Here is a 17,299-nt window from a genome sequence, read left to right on the forward strand (position 1 = left end):
GAAAGCAATAGTGGGGGCTGGCTTTCCATGTACCCCAGAAGTATTGCACAACCCTCTAACTAGCAGCTGATAAAGTGATTACCCTTTATATATCTTCCCACACCACAGTGGCTCCCGTATATATTATTTTATTTGAGAAGACATAGAACCAACTCCATCTGTAAGGATCAGAGTGGTTCATAATTATTATTTCTCTTATTTATAATTTTCATAGCTTGCCAGTGTGGCAATTATTTCCATTTTACAGATGGGAAACTAAGATTATGAGATTGCTTGTTGCCCGTTGCTACCCAGTTTCTCTGTGGCTGAGCTGCCCCAAGGCTGTGTGCACCCCAAACAAAAGCAAGTTTTTGAGCTAAAATGGATGGATTCTGTAACCAACATATATTATACAGATTAAGTTCATTTACTGCATCTGCATTATTTTGCATAATGTATTCTGTTGTTTTTACTCAGTTACATAATTTAGTTTGAGAACTTTAATCTTGGGGAAGGACAAGGATCTGTGTGGAGCCCTGAAACCTCAATTAGTGATCACACAAAATCTTACTTGGCCAGGTATTCAAGAACTTGCCCCATATCTCCTGGTGTCCAGCTCACTGTAGGAACAAATGTGTATTACTTGACTAACATGGTACCATTTATCATAAAGTCACCTACATTTTTCCACTGTTATTTTACTGGAGGTACTTTGGTTAAGTGAGCAGAATCTACTTGTCAAATGGTAGTTACACCACTTGCTTCTAAACTTTTTCCGTCACCACATATTTTCCAACTTTCAATTTAGATTGTTAAAGAGTCTTAGGATCCTGGTCTGCATTCATATAGCTAAGACTTCCTTCCTCAGAATAATGGCCCTGATCCATCCCTAGTCAGGTGTAAATAAGTTTGCTAGTATATTATGCAGGTAAGGGAGTACAAATTCAGATTAATATCAGAATGCTCATCCTCTCTTTGTAAACAGCTTTGATAAATTTTATGAAATAAATAAAAATAAATGTGACTGTTCCCCCGATTTATGTCTAGGGCTCCCAAAATATAAACTTGTTTCTGCATGAAAACCTTCTTAGCTGGACTAGGCAAATGATAACTTTTGGTCAACCCGAGCGCATTGCTATTCTCTCTTGAAAATGAGTGACAATTGATTCAAAAATAGATTTTAAAATTTTATTTCAAAAGGTAACGGGTATGAGTCTGTGTTGTTATAAAGGTTATTAAAGATGGAAACAGAATAGAACATGCATAAATAACACAATATTTTAATTTTTTTTAAAAAAAGCATAATTGCATATTTTTTTCTAATAAAAAAAATATTCTTGCACTTCTGTTGTGCATTGCTATCATAGTGAAAGGCAGTACTAATTATTACAAATAAAATTCTTTAAAATGCTTAGTAATATTACCTCTGAATATATTTATCACTGTATTACTTACAGCTTAACAGAATTTGTACTGTGATGTTTTTATGAGCTTTAAAAAAAAGGAAAAGGGAGAACTAAGCAAAATTAGTACTATAATACAGGTGAAATATAGTGTTTGTTTATTGATCTCTGTCAATATGGGGGAAGCTATGTGAATATGGGATATAATGAAATATATGAGCTATAAATGAAACACAGACATAAGTGATACATTAGTGTATAAACATTTCAATATTTTGTTAAAAGCAACTGACTGGTTTGGTTGAATTATGGGTTGAATTTTTCCAACATTCAAAGAAACAAAAACAATTTTTTTATCCCATTTACAGCAAATCTGAAGTTGCTACCTCAACATAATGTAAGTCGTCTTCTGTTACTGTAATAGCCATTTATTTTTTACTCAATTTCTTTCTGATTTCCGTTTGGTGACTGAAAGGTTTGGTGTAGTAAAAAGTACTAAGAGGCAGGAGGGTAGCTTGGATTCTTTCAACAACGGCTGCTCTGTACTTTCCAAACTCTGATAAATTGTGCTACCCGATTGCTGTGTGTTAATATAAACTATTGTTGACTGAGGGCATCGAACTTTGTTCACTAAGAACTTCCAATTAACAACAAACTGTGATCCCAGAGGCTCAAGACCAGCAATTTATCTGTGAGCAAACTAATCCTTTGCATTTCAGGTTTTCTTTTCCAGGCTTTCAGTTTTGATTAATAACACACAGACACACCATGGAAAGCTTAACAGTGTCAAGCCAGAATAGTATTTTAGCTCTGCTGAAATTAAAGATTTGGTTTCGTGAAAGGAACAGGAAGGAATAAGGTGGAGACTGCAGAATTGCTGGCAGTGTGGTATCTATGCATTGGTTTTCTTGTAAGGAAAAGAGAGTAATATATTAGCAATACATTAGAACCTTTTAGGACCAGGAGGCTCAAATCATGATGAAAATTTTAATGCCTTCTTTGGACATGCCACACAAGTCTCCTGTTGTGAGAAGTAGTTCTTTTGGAAAATTAAGCAATCATACATAACCAGATTTCTTCTTAAGTGTCAGGTTTTTCAATATAGCAATACACACACTGATAAGATGTTTTAAGGAAATGTTGATCAAGCAGCATCCTGTATCTTCTCACTGGCTGAGAACAGGTCTTTGCTGAAGTCAATGGCAGAGCTCTCGCTCGCTTTGATGAGGTCAAAATTTAATCCTACAGTGAATGGCCAGTGTCATATTTATAAATACTGGGAGTTAAAGGTGGGGTGGCAAAGAACTTGCGTATTTCCACAAATTTCATTCAATTGTCAGCAGGCTAAACAGGGTTGTGTGCATTGCAAAAGTGTTTCTGAACTATCAGTCTACCCTAATTGTGTGCCACATTCCTCAATTGATTCTAAGATCGTTGCAAATCAGTTGCTGCATCTAAGAAGCAATTAGGGGGGTGAGTATAAAAGTCTTTGGAAGAATTTAGGAAAAACAATGCAAGTTTCTTCTTTGTCAGGTGTGTAGTGATATAAGATGATAGCCCAGCAAGGCTTTTCATATGGAAAATGTTTATGGCTCCCCAGTGCAAAAGCAATAAATATAAATATTTTGCCCCCTTGATCACTCCCCACGTTGTCTTTCTGTGTAGTCTTCATAAGTCCCTGGAAAATGTTAGCTGCCATATGTACACCCTATTGGCACTGAACACACACAGATGGGTATAGAGAGATGGCTGCTAACAGGTGTACAGAGAAAATGCAAAAAAATAAAATTAAAAAGCTGTTAGCATATATATTTTTTAAAAAAAGGTTTCACTCATTAGAGGCTTTAAACATGTGAAATAAGGTGATCAAAACGAAAGATATGCAAATTGATATTTCTATGAACCTTAATATAGCATCTGGGTTTGACATTAGAGTTACAGTTATGTGATAAACTATGGCTTAAGATAGAAGGGAAGCTTCCTTATGGGTATATGGCAATCAGTTTATTCTAAGGTATAGGTTTGATGATAAAATGGGAATATGGTGGATTTCTGAAACAAAGTCATATTGCGGGAATGGGTCATTTGGCACGCACTAGCAGGATAGAAACATGTGAAACTATCGCCATATATTTTCACAATGCAATCTATGTGTTAGTGGGATTTGTAAGGGACAGGGAGAAGTGCATATGCATATACACACACAAATATCTCTTGTGTGCGTTCAGATTTGCTAAAGATGTTTCCTTGGCAATTAAATATTGTGTAAATTGCACAGAAAGAATCACACGTTCTCTGCTGCACTTCTGGACACTGAAACTTCACTGGCTTGATAACCATTTCAGATTTTGGCTCTTGCTAGAAGAATCACATTTAATTGCAACTTTCCCCTGCCCCTCCCCCCCCAAAGTGGCAAACTACATTATAGCAAATAACCTTTAAGATAATTAGCCGACAATGCTGCAACGAGCATAAAATTTTCCTTCAGGCGACCCCTAATTTAAGTGTTACTGGCACAAAGTGAAGACAGATTGTGCTTCACCACCGCAATGTTTACATAGCAGAAACCCACAGAGCAGGAAACAGGAGACTCAATGATGCACTAAATTAGGAACAATCATATTCGAGGAGTAATTTGCTTTCTTTTCTATCCAAAAAAACCCTCCAGTCCAAAAATAAGTTCTGAAAAATAATAATTCCAAATTTCCACCTGTACTTTGCAATCAGCTGATGTCCAATTCTGTAAGGAGTCTCGTAGCATGGAAAACTTGACTCACAAATGAGCTTTACACCCAGAAGTTTCTCAAAGTGTGAAAAACAATAATTGGTCTCTCCTTTTTAGGAGTTGGGTGTGAAGAAGACAAAGAAAACCCAAACATGATTGTTTTCTTGAAGTTAGATGGAAATGAAAGCCGTCTGAGGAATTAATAAATAATACAGTGGCACAGAATTTTTTTCCTTTATAAAAGATCTTAGTCAGATATAGTATTATTTGAGTTGATTAAACTAACTAGATCCCTAGGTGCACTATCTACATTGTTTATTTACTTAAAAGCATTTATAAACCGCTTAATATTTTTAAAAAGAATCTCTTAAGTGGTATATAAGATAAAAGCAAAAAACAAAACCATTAAAACAAAAATGTAACACAATACGACTGTTATACTGAACAGTAGTATAAAAAGCATTGGAAACAAATGAAAAGAAGAACCCAGCTAATTCCAACAAATCTTATGCATCAGGGAAATCACGGAGAAAAAGGCATGTTCTTAGAATGCATCTGAATTTAAGATCTATCATTTAAAGGACAAAAGACCAAAAGCAAAACTCAGGACACATGACTGAAACTGCCATTTAAAATGAACAAGTCATAGGTTTTGATATAAAACTGCTTTCTCTCAACAAAATGCAAGTTACTTATTTTTTTTGAGTAAATATACGCTAGTGTATATTCTATATAATACATGTTATGTTACGTAATGTACCCTTTATGATAACTTGAAAACACTTAAATTTTCTTCCATTTGAAACATTATATATAAAGGAAACATAGTATGAAAAAAGGGGTTTACCTTCCCTATGCGCTGATGCTCTTCAAAAGCTGTGATAAGTTCTTCTGCCCACATAATTTTTTCAGGGCTTGGTGAGAACTGTTCCTGGACAACGGCAACTTGATTAGGGTGAATCACCTGCTTACCTACAAAGAAGATTAATAACCCCAGAGTTAAGCATTTACTAACAGATGCTCCAGCAAAATGTTCCAATCACTTGAGGCTTTCAAATACTGCACCGAATCTCATTTTTTGATGGTTCTTTTTTAAAAAAACACCACACCATTCATTGATAAATTATGCTTCTCCTTACCCTAAATGAGCTAAAAATAGACATAACAACTCTGTTTTTTTAAAATAGATGTGACTAGCATTTCAGGGTTTTTTCTCTCCCTGCCAGCTATTCAAACATAGTATAAAAGATATAGCCAGACTTTAGAAGATCCTTATTCCTGTTAAAAAGGGAAATGATGGAAATAAGATCTATCACCAAAGCATAAAGCTTTTATGCGGTTTGCACGTTTTTCTATTTCCAAATAATTATTCTCTAGCAGTGCAATCTTAATACATGACTAAATTCCATTATTCCCAGTGGGGCATATTCCCAGGTTCATGTTTACAGGATTGCAGCCTAAATTGTCCTCGTGTTAGGATTTCCATTTTAGCAACATTCTGCACCAACTTATTATTTATTAAATTTATAGATTGCCCCATCTGCAAGTCAAATTCGCCTTTACAAATATGGGCTATAATCCACCAAAAAGTTCTCCTTCATAAGCCCCATTGAAATGAATGGGAGGTGCTCAAGAATTTGGCTATCACCAGTGAGTGAAATCCAACTTTGTTGCCCACCAGTGAAATTGACATCGGTGATGGAACAGATTCCTTGTGAAACCCCTGCCCTTTCCTAAAATCTAATGGATCCTCTAGAACAGGTCTGGGCGAACAAGGGGGTGAGATCAAATGGAAGTCTTTTTGTATGAAGTTGCACGACACCCAATGGGTTTTGCACAGAGGAAGTTTCCCTGTGGGCTGGTGCCTTTTAAAATGTCACCCCCATTCCAGTCCCATCCTACTGGCTCAGAAAAGTTAAATAAAATTAAATCAAAAGGAATCCACATTTATTTGAATTTTTCATTTGACAATTTTATTAGTTTCCGTAAGATATTCTGTGCTCTCCTCGCCATGTGTTTATCTTTTAAACTGAGTAATAAGTACTGTGCTACTATAATGCTTTTCTTGTGGAAGTGAGGCTAAAAAGAAGAAACAAAAATCTTTTAGAACTACATTAAACCGGTCTATGCTGTGCTGAAGTTTAAGAAAGCCTTAATAGACAGTACCCATTACAAGTAATACGATTTGATATTCAATGAGAAAAATATAGATTTCTTTAATAAATGGAATTCCTGTAGATCCTTACAACATTTTTATTCTTCTAACAGTGAATAATTGTAGAGGGGAAATCATACAGTAACTTTTTAAAAAATGCTACACCTCTTCATGTGAAAGAAAGGGACTTGGCTTCAAAAAAAAAAATCAAAATAAGAAAAATAGGAACAAAATCAGAGCTCAGGTTGAGCTTTCTTTTCTGCATACATGTTTGCATATTACGAGTATCCTAATATCTTATTTGGTTACATTAAAATGGATTCTTACACCCACACCTGAATCTTTTTCAAGAGACTCTTAGGAAGGTTTTGCAAAGAACTGTCAATAGATTTGCCCTCATTAAAAATATAACGACATGGCTCATTATATTGAGCACTAAACTCAAACTCTTATTTTTGGGCGCAAACAATATTTCATAAATTTCCAGTTGCCATAAATGAGTTGTGTGTTTTTTGCAGAAGTACTTTACACTAATGTGCAAGTCCCAAAACTGTTTCGAAATGTGCTCATTTTCAGCTGGTACAAAACCAAGGAAGCAATTACCAAGAAATCATAATCTGTTAATTCATTTAAAAATTTTGCAGCTCAGGGAGAGGCACATTTAAGCAACACAAAATTAGGAGCTCAAATGAAAACTGGAAATTACTATGAATAATAAAGTAAAGAAAAAGAATTGCAAGAATGTGTGCCTTCATTTCTACGATTCGTTGTTCAATGAATTTTGATGTTTTCCAGTTTTATTCTTGATAATAAAAATAAAACTGAAACCAATTCTATGCAAATAAGGTACTTTTTGTAGCTACAGCACATAGTTTAGAAAGTTATACCACAAGATGCTTCATCATATTTTATTTTTAATTACATTTTTACTTTTCGCAACCTGAATATTCATAATGTGAGATTGAGATGCTCTCATAAGTTTCACATCTTTAAAAATCCTAATTTTAAAAAAGGAATTACATTGAATAAATTAGTGTAATTCAATAATCTGTTCTATCTGCAGAAAGAAGTGTCATTTTCTAAAAATGAGAGAAATTTCAAATTATACCACTATGGTGAATATACCATAGTTTTTAGTTTTTATTCTGCTTTACTTGTAATAGACAAAATGTAAATTTAGAAACTGAATTTTGTATAAATAGTTCATTACAAAATATAGAAAATATACATTTAAAGACAAAGTGAAAAAGAAGGCCTGAAATACTGGTCAATTAGTTTTTTTAAAAAGGTATTTTGCAGTGATGATATATAATATGAGGGCTTTAACCTGTTTAAATGTGTGACCTCAGTAAAAAAAATAAAACACCATTTGATTTATGGCCTCGGTTGCCTTTTGTTACACCTTGTGTACCCAAACAAGTGTATAATGGACGTTAGTGTCATGGAGAAACAAGGGAAATATTATAAACCAAACAGTTGTTATTGACAAGTTAGAGAGAGGTTGCAGAGTGGGAAGGCATTAAAATTTATGGCCATGAAATCCTTTTGCAGTACCATTTGATATATCATGCTTTAAATCAATACCTGTCAAGTCTTTTATGTAATTCTATGATGGTGTCATTTTTTGTCTTCTACAAAAGATTGTAAAAAAAAAGGGGGGGGGAACCCTATAGTGTTTCATATTTATATCTAGCTTCCCAGCATGTTGCAATGGAGTAGCTATAATGACTAAGTCAGCTGTTAAAGTGTCATTCCAGGGTTTACAATTTTTATGTATGTAAACATGATTACAGCCGATAAGACATTTATACAGAGAGCATCCCGAAATAAAACTCGTGGGTTACGCAGACTCGTAAGTGGTAAGCTGCCAGGAAACAGACCCTTTAAAAACAACAACTGCTCTTCAAAATGATGGCTGAAAACATGGATGCAATCCTATGGCAAGATCCGCTGGGGTGAGTGGCTTAGGATGCAGCGGACCTCTGGCTCAGCCGGGTGAGGGTCCTCAGTTGAAGCTTGGCTAAGACTGCTGTGGGACGTCTGACCATTAGGTCCAGTTGTGGCCGACTCTGGGGTTGCTGCGCTCATCTCACTTTATTGGCCGAGGGAGCCGGCGTACAGCTTCCGGGTCATGTGGCCAGCAGGACTAAGCCGCTTCTGGCGGACCAGAGCAGTGCATGGAAACGCTGTTTACCTTCCCGCTGGAGCGGTACCTATTTACTTGCGCTTTGACATGCTTTCAAACTGCTAGGTTGGCAGGAGCAGGGACTGAGCAACAGGAGCTGACCCCGTCGTGGGGATTCGAACCGCCGACCTTCTGATCGGCAAGTCCTAGGCTCTTTGGTTTAACCCACAGCGCCACCCGCGTCCCTCAAGACTGCTGTAAGTCCCCCCAAAAGGAGTGTTTCAGGGGTGTCCACTGGTTGGATCCTAAGGCAGAGCTGTAGCGGGGGGGGGGAGGCTAGCCAAGTGTTTTTGCCCTTGGTTAAGCCTCCGGAGGGGTGCCACTGAGGCTCCCAGCCTGTGTGTGTGTGTGTGTGTACGCAAATGTGCAGGGGTGTGTGTGCCAAACTGGGTCTTTGAAATAAAGCCTAGTTCTGCCCCTGCCTAAGGCTGTTCAGCTTGGTCACATGACCTGGTATGTAGCACTACTTTAAAGGCTTGTTTTCCCCCTGTGAGGCTCAGGCAGAGCTGCAGCAGCCCCCCTGCTGAACAGGTTTTGGATCTGGTGTAAATTTACGCTGGCTTAACTTAGACCGGCTTGCTTTAGGCCAGCTTCTCGTGCATAGGATTGCTCCATATACAAGAAATGCATCGTTTAGGGGATGCCAAATGAAACTTCATGGTCACGTCGCATGAAGTCTAAAATAGTCCTATTGTAAATATTTTACTAAGGCACTTCTCACTTTTGAGAAGTGATCCTTTTTGAATGGTTGATGTGTGGACTAAACATTAGGAGAGATTGAATGTTTTGCTTGTAACGTTTGGAAAACACATTTCTATAACCTTTTGCATGAAAACCTGGGAGACAAATTCATATATTTCTTCAATGAGGTGTTGGAGTCATAATTCTGCGGCTTTTCCCAATGCTAATATGGTTGTAGGGCCAATGATTAAGTTCTTTCCCACACAAATATAATTGTCATCCACACGTTACTGGAGGGCATGGGAAGCAGTGAGCACTCTGGCAACAACTCTACACCTGTCTGGATATAACATTGACTAATACAGCTAACTAACATTTAGTTTAATCCTAGAGTCAGAGAGGCCTAACTCTACATAGGATTAAAGCCATATTTAAAAGCTATGAACATAACCAAACAAGAGAGAGCAGGTAGAGGAGGTTTATGCTAAAGAGTTCTCCTTTGTGAGTACATTTTAATTTTGATTTAGGGATGGCTGGTTTGCTAATTATCCTGAACTGCTAGAGGTAAGATAACTCTTAGGGGCGGGTTTTCAAATGGCTAATCTGATTATTACATTACAGTGGACGCTCGGGTTGCGAACATGATCCATGCGGGATGCACGTTCACAACCCGCAGCATTCACAACCTGTGTCTGCGCATGCATGGGTTGCAATTCGACGCTTCTGCGCATGCGCAAAGAGCGATTGAGTGCTTCTACGCATGTGCGACCGCTGAAACCTGGAAGTAATCTGTTCCGGTACTTCCGGGTTTCGGCAGTCCGCAACCCGAAAAAACGCAACCTGAAGCGGCTGTAACCCGAGGTATGACTGTACAGGAGAATCTTTACATTAACCTTCCCCAACCTCAGGGCTTCCAGATGTTTAGGACCACAAGTTCAAAAACTCCTGAACGTTGGCCATGCCAGCTGGGGTTGATGTCCAGCAACGTTTTGGACAAACACTATCCCTGCCATCTTGCATTAGACAGATGAACATTTATGAAATGCTTTGCTCATTCAGTTCTGCATGACAAAAACACTGATAATGATAGGGATTGGTAGGAGGATATTTTATATTAATTATATTTAATCCTCTCGAGACCCACGTGTTTTTGCCTGCGAATATCCCACAGATAACAGCTAAGGGCACAATTTAGTGATCTTCTGTGCCCTTAATTCATACACAGGTGCCACTGGGATGAATGGGGATTCACTGAGTAAATAGCAACAACACCACTCATCTGTTTTTGCTTTAGATATCTTGCTTGTCAACATTTATTTACTGGTTTATTTTTTTTATTATAAAAAATTCTATCTTGCCCTATAAGCAGATCTCTCAGAGCAGCTGCCACATGGACTCCACTTCAAATCACTGTAGGTGGTGGCTGTTATCATATGATGAGCCATTTGTGTAAAGCGGTTTACCCCACAGATGGTGTTAGTTTTTCCATGCCACGGCAAATGAGGGTAAAGAAAAGTTTGCAGTGGCATAGTGAAATGCATTTAATCCACACTGGAACAGCTCCTCACATGATAGCAGCTGCTACGTGGAGCAATGCTTATCACATAGAAATCCTAGTAACTTCAACAGAAAGTATTCATCATGTCTTTTAGCAACATAAGCTATTTTTAATTCCAATAGATGAAAATGCCAATATGTTCATAGTAGAAAATTTAAATTTAGGAGTTTGGGACAGGCCATTTACAAGAGCATTTATGCAGATTGGTTACGGCTTAACACACTTTAGTCAAGATGATTTGAGGGAGGTGAAAAGGGAGAATTTGTTCTTTTCAAAATCCTTCAAAAACACCATCCTTCAAAATGGTGCTGAATTTGCAGTGTGCCATATTAATTATTCTAGAATAAAAATGTATTACATAAAGGATTATATGCTCCCCAAAACATTAAGTGGAAGGCTGTTGGGGTAGGGGAATCCAGCCTTTTATCACATTTTAAACTGCTTTGATTGGGTGAGCACAAGGTTAACTAAAATTCACCTTGTCCACTTAACCTGGGTCTAGTGATCTTGATATTATATAGGCAGCTGCATACCTCCAAAACTGTGCACTTTGGAGACATATTGCCTGCTTCATTTTCACAAGTAGAAAGTTATCATAGTTTATTGTATTCACTCCAAATCATGTGGAATAGTGATGTTAGTGAATTTGAGAAACATAACCAGGATACACTTTACTTAGTCTGGAATAAGAGAGCATGGGCTTGTCAACACTTGGTTCATCAAGAGCAGGTGATGGGCCGAGTGACCTATTACTACATTTTCAGTATTCAGGCTCTAAAGGGGCCTGTGCAAACATACAAAGCATTTCTGTGCTCAGAAGAGGGGATGATGAATAATTTTTTAAAAGCTTTCAGTAGCACTTCCTTGTCACATGGGAAGGAACCATAGCTCAGTCATTTCCTGAAGGTTCCAGCTTCAACCTCTGGTATCTCCAGTTAAAAACAAACAAATAGGTGATGACAAAGACCCAGGAGAGCTGTTGCCTCTTAGTACACAGTCCATACTGGTCTAGACGAACCAACACTCTGGCCTGATAGAAGACAGATTTCTGTGTTGCTATGGTCCAAAGGGCCTCCAATTTTTGGAGGGAGTCTTTATGTGGTATTCTAATCTGCTGCAGACCGTTGACAGCAGATAAGCTTTTGTGCATGTGTACTGTTTTGGATTTCAGCCATTGACTTTAACAGGAGTGTGACAAAGCCTTGAAAGTTGGTTGGTTGGTTGGGTAAAGGAAACAGTAGGCACTTTGATGCAGGTCTTGTGTCTGCATAGTGCCCCAAGTAATTCTTGTAGTAGTATTTGGGATGGAAGAGTATTAGCCTGTTGTTCTTGATAATATTTCTGGCAAGTATCTCTCTCTGGCGGCAAAACCAAGGAAGAGTCTTGTGGTAGTTTAAAAACTTAACGTATTTATTATGGCACAAGCTTTCAGGGACAGAAGCTGAAATGCGATAACACCATTAAGTTGCCACAAGTCTCCTTCTCCTTGTTCATTATTGATAGCTAGGTTGGTGCTTTAAATGGTTCTTCAAGTTGCATTTCCTCCAGAAACCAAGAGGGATTTTGAACTTTTTATTTTAAGAATGCACTTCTTACTAGATTAAGAGCTTCAGAGAGGTCCCTGCTCCCCAGTCTTACAGACCTGCCTATCTGTAAAAGTGTCACATACCAATCCTGATTGAAAGGTATCACTGAAACATTGGTACTGCTGTTCTTTAAAGAACGCTGTAATCTTTGTATGCAAGCCAAGTAGCTGATTCCTATCATAAAGCTGCAATCTTTGTTATGTATCGCATCTCATAGGGGCGCCTGCATGATCTAGCGCACCAATCATTGGTGAAATGTCTGTGTTACAGGGATTGGCTGCAAGAAGCCTGCTGATCGCACTGCCTTGCCAGTACCATCAGGTGAACAGGCAATTACTGGGAAGCAAGCCAGAATTGGGGAAAGCAACTCAAAGGAAAGACTGACAAGAAAATAACTATCATAGCCTAATTAGCATATCGGGTTGTTGTTGTGCGGTGTGTGTGTGTGTGTGTTTTAAGCTCCAGCACTTCATAATAAAAATGTGGACTATCAGGATTTTTGACCATTTATTGAAATGAATGTATAGCTGTGATTAGCAGATGTTAGAAGTAGAGGAGGTTTTATTCAAATTTGTTAAAAATGCTTTTTAAAAAATGTGATTCCCAAAATGCAACCGAAGCATTATTTTATTTTTTGCATAAATGTACACCCACAGGCATACATGAATTGGAAACTGAGTGGTGTGCAAGGTTTTCAGCCGATATTGTGTTTCCTCTAACCTGCGAGAGCAGGAGGGTTCTACGTTTATACCGCAGCCTTCATTTATACTTTACTTTCCCTAAATCATAAAAAGAGTAACACACTTGGGTGTGACTTGTTGAAAGACTCTTTAAGGGCCTAGTTTTGCACTTGGAATTTTCCGCCTGCCGTTTTACAGGCAAAAGTAATTGTGAAAACGTTTTATAGCGTTTGGACTTCTCTGCTCCTCCACCAGTCAGCGTAAGGAGAAAAACAGGGGGTCCGTGCTGCAGAACACGTCTGTTTTATGATTAAGGAGAAGAGATAAGACTCCCTTCACCCTTGATTTAAAATGTATTGTTTTTAAATCTTTATGGGTAGTGTGGGGGGGGAGGGATGATTGTGGGTGCTCTCTTGTGAAAGCAGGGTGCTTTAAGGGGAGATACGTATAAATCACACCCCCTCCCATCTTTTAGTGCGAATTTAAATTTGAGAACGTAGATGCAGAAGTGAGAATGCTGCAGCTCTCTATAAATATATTCTTGAATATTGGTTGGGTGGGGCTGGTTGTCTCTGCTGCATTTCAGTATTTTGGACCTGCTAGCAATTATTATGATTCCCATTTGTTAGTTATTTCAGTATAAAACACACACACACACACACAGAGAGAGAGAGAGAGAGAGAGAGAGAGAGAGAGAGAATATATATTTTTGTAAAAGCCATACCAGTAAAACCCATTAAGGCACCCTCTCTCGACTGCTTACGGAGTCCCTCTTCATCATGAAAGTCGATATATACAAGGTCAATGGCCTGCAAGCCAAAAGCCTTTGCTGTGACAACAATTTTTTGCCTGGCATAGAGAATATCGTGGGTTTCTTTACTACTTGTTGAACCTGAAAAGAAATAGCGGACAGTTGAGAAAACTGGTTTTTAACAAAATATTCGCAGCAGAAATTTACTTAACGTTACCTTTGTCTTCCTTTTCCCGAAAGACAGGCAGGAAAATATTGAAGAGCTTTGTTCCTCAAATTTCTGTGCAGCAGCTGCAAGGATATTTTGTTGCTGGAGACAAAATATTAAAGCTGCTTCTGCAAAAAACCCTTTTCTTTCTGTTTCTGAAATGAAACGTTGGTCCTTTTTTAAAAATCAAGCCCTAGTGCCCGAGCATTAAGCTCTGTGTAGGGAGCAATCCTATGCACAAGAAGCTGGTGCAAATTCAGCCAGCAGAAAGTTTCACCAGATCCAAACCCCATTCCCTAAGCCAGGCAGAGGGAAAACAAACCATTAAAATACTGTAGTATTCTATGCTGGATTGCCAAGGCACGTGACTGACCTGAATGGACTTAGGATCCAGCCTGATTCCCTTCTCTCTTGTCCTGCCCCTGCCATGCCCCAGAATGCCCTTTTGGGGGGACTTGCACAGGCCTTGGCTTGGCTGGCTGAGCAAGTCACACAGGACAGGAATGTCTTCAGCCGAGCTGCTTTGGGAGAACCTAAAGATGGTTGAGCCCAACTGAGCCACAAATAAGGGAGTTGAGTTGGAGATTGCATTTGAAGATGCTCTTCCTTCTGGATCTTCCCAAAAGACACCCCCCCCATCGTGCTTTTCTTTAATAGGAAATATGAATTAGGTTTTTAAATTTATTTTACTGAGCACTTATTTCTATACTGCTTAATCAGCACAGCCTCTAAGTGGGCATAAAATATATCTTTAAGAAAATCCGATGAGTTGACCTAGAAATTATTAACGTGTAGATGTAATCAGCAGTATAAAAATATACGCAATAAAATACACATTAAAATAAATGTCAAATTTATAGACTTGCCTAAATGAAGCTTTTAGTAAGTTTCAAAAACAAGACGGAAAAGGCACCTGTCTAATAATATCAATGGGCAGGGAGTTCCAGTAGATAGGTGCTGCCACACCGAACCATCATTGAACATGTGGATCGAGCGTTACACGGCACCGATTCAGCAGATTGAAGGAGCTGAGTGGACATATATAGGGGTAAGACAATCCTTCAGATAAATTGGTCCCAAGCTCTTCATAGTTACCGGTACTAATAGTAGTGGTACTAATAGTAACACCTTTAATTTGCTTCTGCATATCTGTAGCAATTTGCTGATATCAATATGTATCGCACCAAAAAGCACCAATTTGATGGCCGCTGAGATGTTATAACCATTTAATCTAGAGTAGTCCCATTTATTTCAGTGGGGCTGAAATAAGTGGTAGAAATACAGCTTTAGGTTTTGTTTTGTTTTTTAAAAAAGATTTCTGTCTCAGTCTAGTATTTTGATCTTACACACATTACTTTGAAAGAACTCCATTGAGTTAAAATTTTAGCCCAAGATAAATGTTCATGCTCAAATGCTTGGATGAAACATCCGATAACTATGATTGACTTCTGAGATTTTTTTTTAAAAAGCATCCACAAAATCTGCTGAACCCAAAGAGTATCTGATACCTCCTAATGCATCTATTCTCACATGTACACTTGTGTGAAAAAATAATAATCTGTTCTCTTGTCTTGAGCATCACTGTTTTGACCTTGCTTGCCATCTTATCAGGAATAAACAAAGGCTTTGTTATGCCTCATTATTTAAAATATTGCTTCCTTTTATGTGAATTGCACTCAGAAAGTTGTGATTAGATGAACCAGATCAGAAGGTGCATATTTAGCAGATATGTATGTCATAGCAACGTAATACAGAAATGAGATTCTGACATTGACGTTGTTTTTGGAGAAATTGTGACATCACAAGGCAGAAAGGCACTGAGGTGCAGTTGCTTTCCTGGAGGAAGTATTAAGATGCATGCACTAAAACAGAACTAAGCATGCAAGAGATTGTTAAAACTATCTACAGTATTAACAATAGGCTTCTTTGTGCACCAAAATTACAAAATTAGTCTCGTGATTTCAACAGTCGCTGCATTTAATTTTTTAGTTGGAGAGCAATAAGCAGAATATGTTTCTGTAAAAGCACAGCTGTAATAGGTTTTAGATTTCAAAAAATGACAACTGAATTAGGAAGATGTACAGGAGACAACACAAATAAATATATACCTGCTAAGTTAGTAAAGGCAGAGCAGTAGGCTCCATTTTTTAAAATAACGGCCACAATCCTGCAAAGAGTTAGATGTATTTAATCCCGCTGATTTTAGTGGGCTAAATGAGACAGTACGTGTAGGTCTGTGGCAGAATATCTTGTTGTTGTTGTTGTTGTCAGTATTGTGGCCGTTCTGTTATTATAATACTGTATGGTTAATTTAAGGGGGGGGGGTGGGAGCACCTATGCTGGCACGGAAATCCTCGCCTCCAAAGACGACTCCATCCAAACGAAGGCCAATTTGGGGTCCTTTCCTCAGAGTTGCTTCGCAAACTTCCTTTAAATGGAACAAAAATGTTAAACGCAAGCAGCAGGCTGTTTAAAATCATTTTCCCTACCAGAAAGATACAGCAGACAGGGTCTGCTGTCAAGACCCTTCTTGCATAATGTGTGAGAAATAAGTAATAATAACAAATTACACATCTGCACAAAAAGTATACTTTGAATGCAGATCTATCCAGTATAGCTTAAAGCACAGAATACATATATACATTTTTGTCCTTGCATTTAGGACAAAGCTTTGTCATGTGCCAACAACCTCTGAATGATAACTGTAAACAGTCTGTTATATTTACAAAAGTGGACACTGCATATAGCTTAAGAATCCTTCCTTCACCCCATGAATAATACCTGCATAGAACTATGACTGGAGTATCTTTGGTTTAATACGTTGCTGATGGACCGTCATGGCGGATGCAATCTTCTAATCACTATTTAATGGGCAGCGTAGGGTGGGGCTCCTAACCAATGGTAAAACTACACAATGAAACTAATACAATTCTAGGATATATAAGGTGCAACAAGTAGCAAAGAAAATAATTTAAAAAGCAACACCTTGGGATTTGTTAAATATATTAATCTTTGTAATGTCTGTGTAATCATTGTTCTTTTTTAAAAAAAGTAATGTTGCAAATTGAAATGCTTCATAGCTAGCTAGAATTTGCCTGCCAAAGCACAGAGCTACAGTTTATTTTATTATGATTACTGTTGCAAATATACCTATTTTTATACACTGTGGTTCATACAAATCCTGTTGCACCAGGATATTGGATGCTAGCCGGTATTTTTCGGTGCTGACTTTACTAACGCTTTTTCTTTTTGTGTGTGTGAATTTGAAAATAAAAACCAAACCAGTAAGTAAAATCTTGGCTAGATATGAACATGTGTAATTAGAAATCCTTTAAATTTAAGCCGAAAACTATCTTTCAAACATGCTGTTAAAAATGCGGTGCCTATC

General features: G+C 37.9%; 1 protein-coding gene and 1 long non-coding RNA gene across 5 annotated transcripts in view; one reads left to right on the plus strand and one right to left on the minus strand.

Annotated features, from left to right (window-relative positions):
- LOC128411918 (uncharacterized) overlaps positions 1-17,299 on the plus strand; it is a 32,962-nt gene that overhangs the window by 14,774 nt on the left and 889 nt on the right. The window lies entirely within an intron of this gene.
- CLYBL (citramalyl-CoA lyase) overlaps positions 1-17,299 on the minus strand; it is a 194,332-nt gene that overhangs the window by 6,827 nt on the left and 170,206 nt on the right. For all 4 annotated transcript variants that reach the window (XM_053384531.1, XM_053384530.1, XM_053384532.1 and 1 more), the window contains 3 exons: positions 16,246-16,339; positions 13,677-13,844; positions 4,955-5,079 (listed from right to left, as the gene is read on the minus strand). In XM_053384531.1, coding sequence (XP_053240506.1) covers positions 4,955-5,079; positions 13,677-13,844; positions 16,246-16,339 — 387 coding nt within the window. The remainder of the gene's footprint in view (positions 1-4,954; positions 5,080-13,676; positions 13,845-16,245; positions 16,340-17,299) is intronic.

The sequence above is a fragment of the Podarcis raffonei genome, chromosome 4 (genome assembly GCF_027172205.1).
Source record: "Podarcis raffonei isolate rPodRaf1 chromosome 4, rPodRaf1.pri, whole genome shotgun sequence".
Classification (NCBI taxonomy): Eukaryota; Metazoa; Chordata; class Lepidosauria; order Squamata; family Lacertidae; genus Podarcis; species Podarcis raffonei.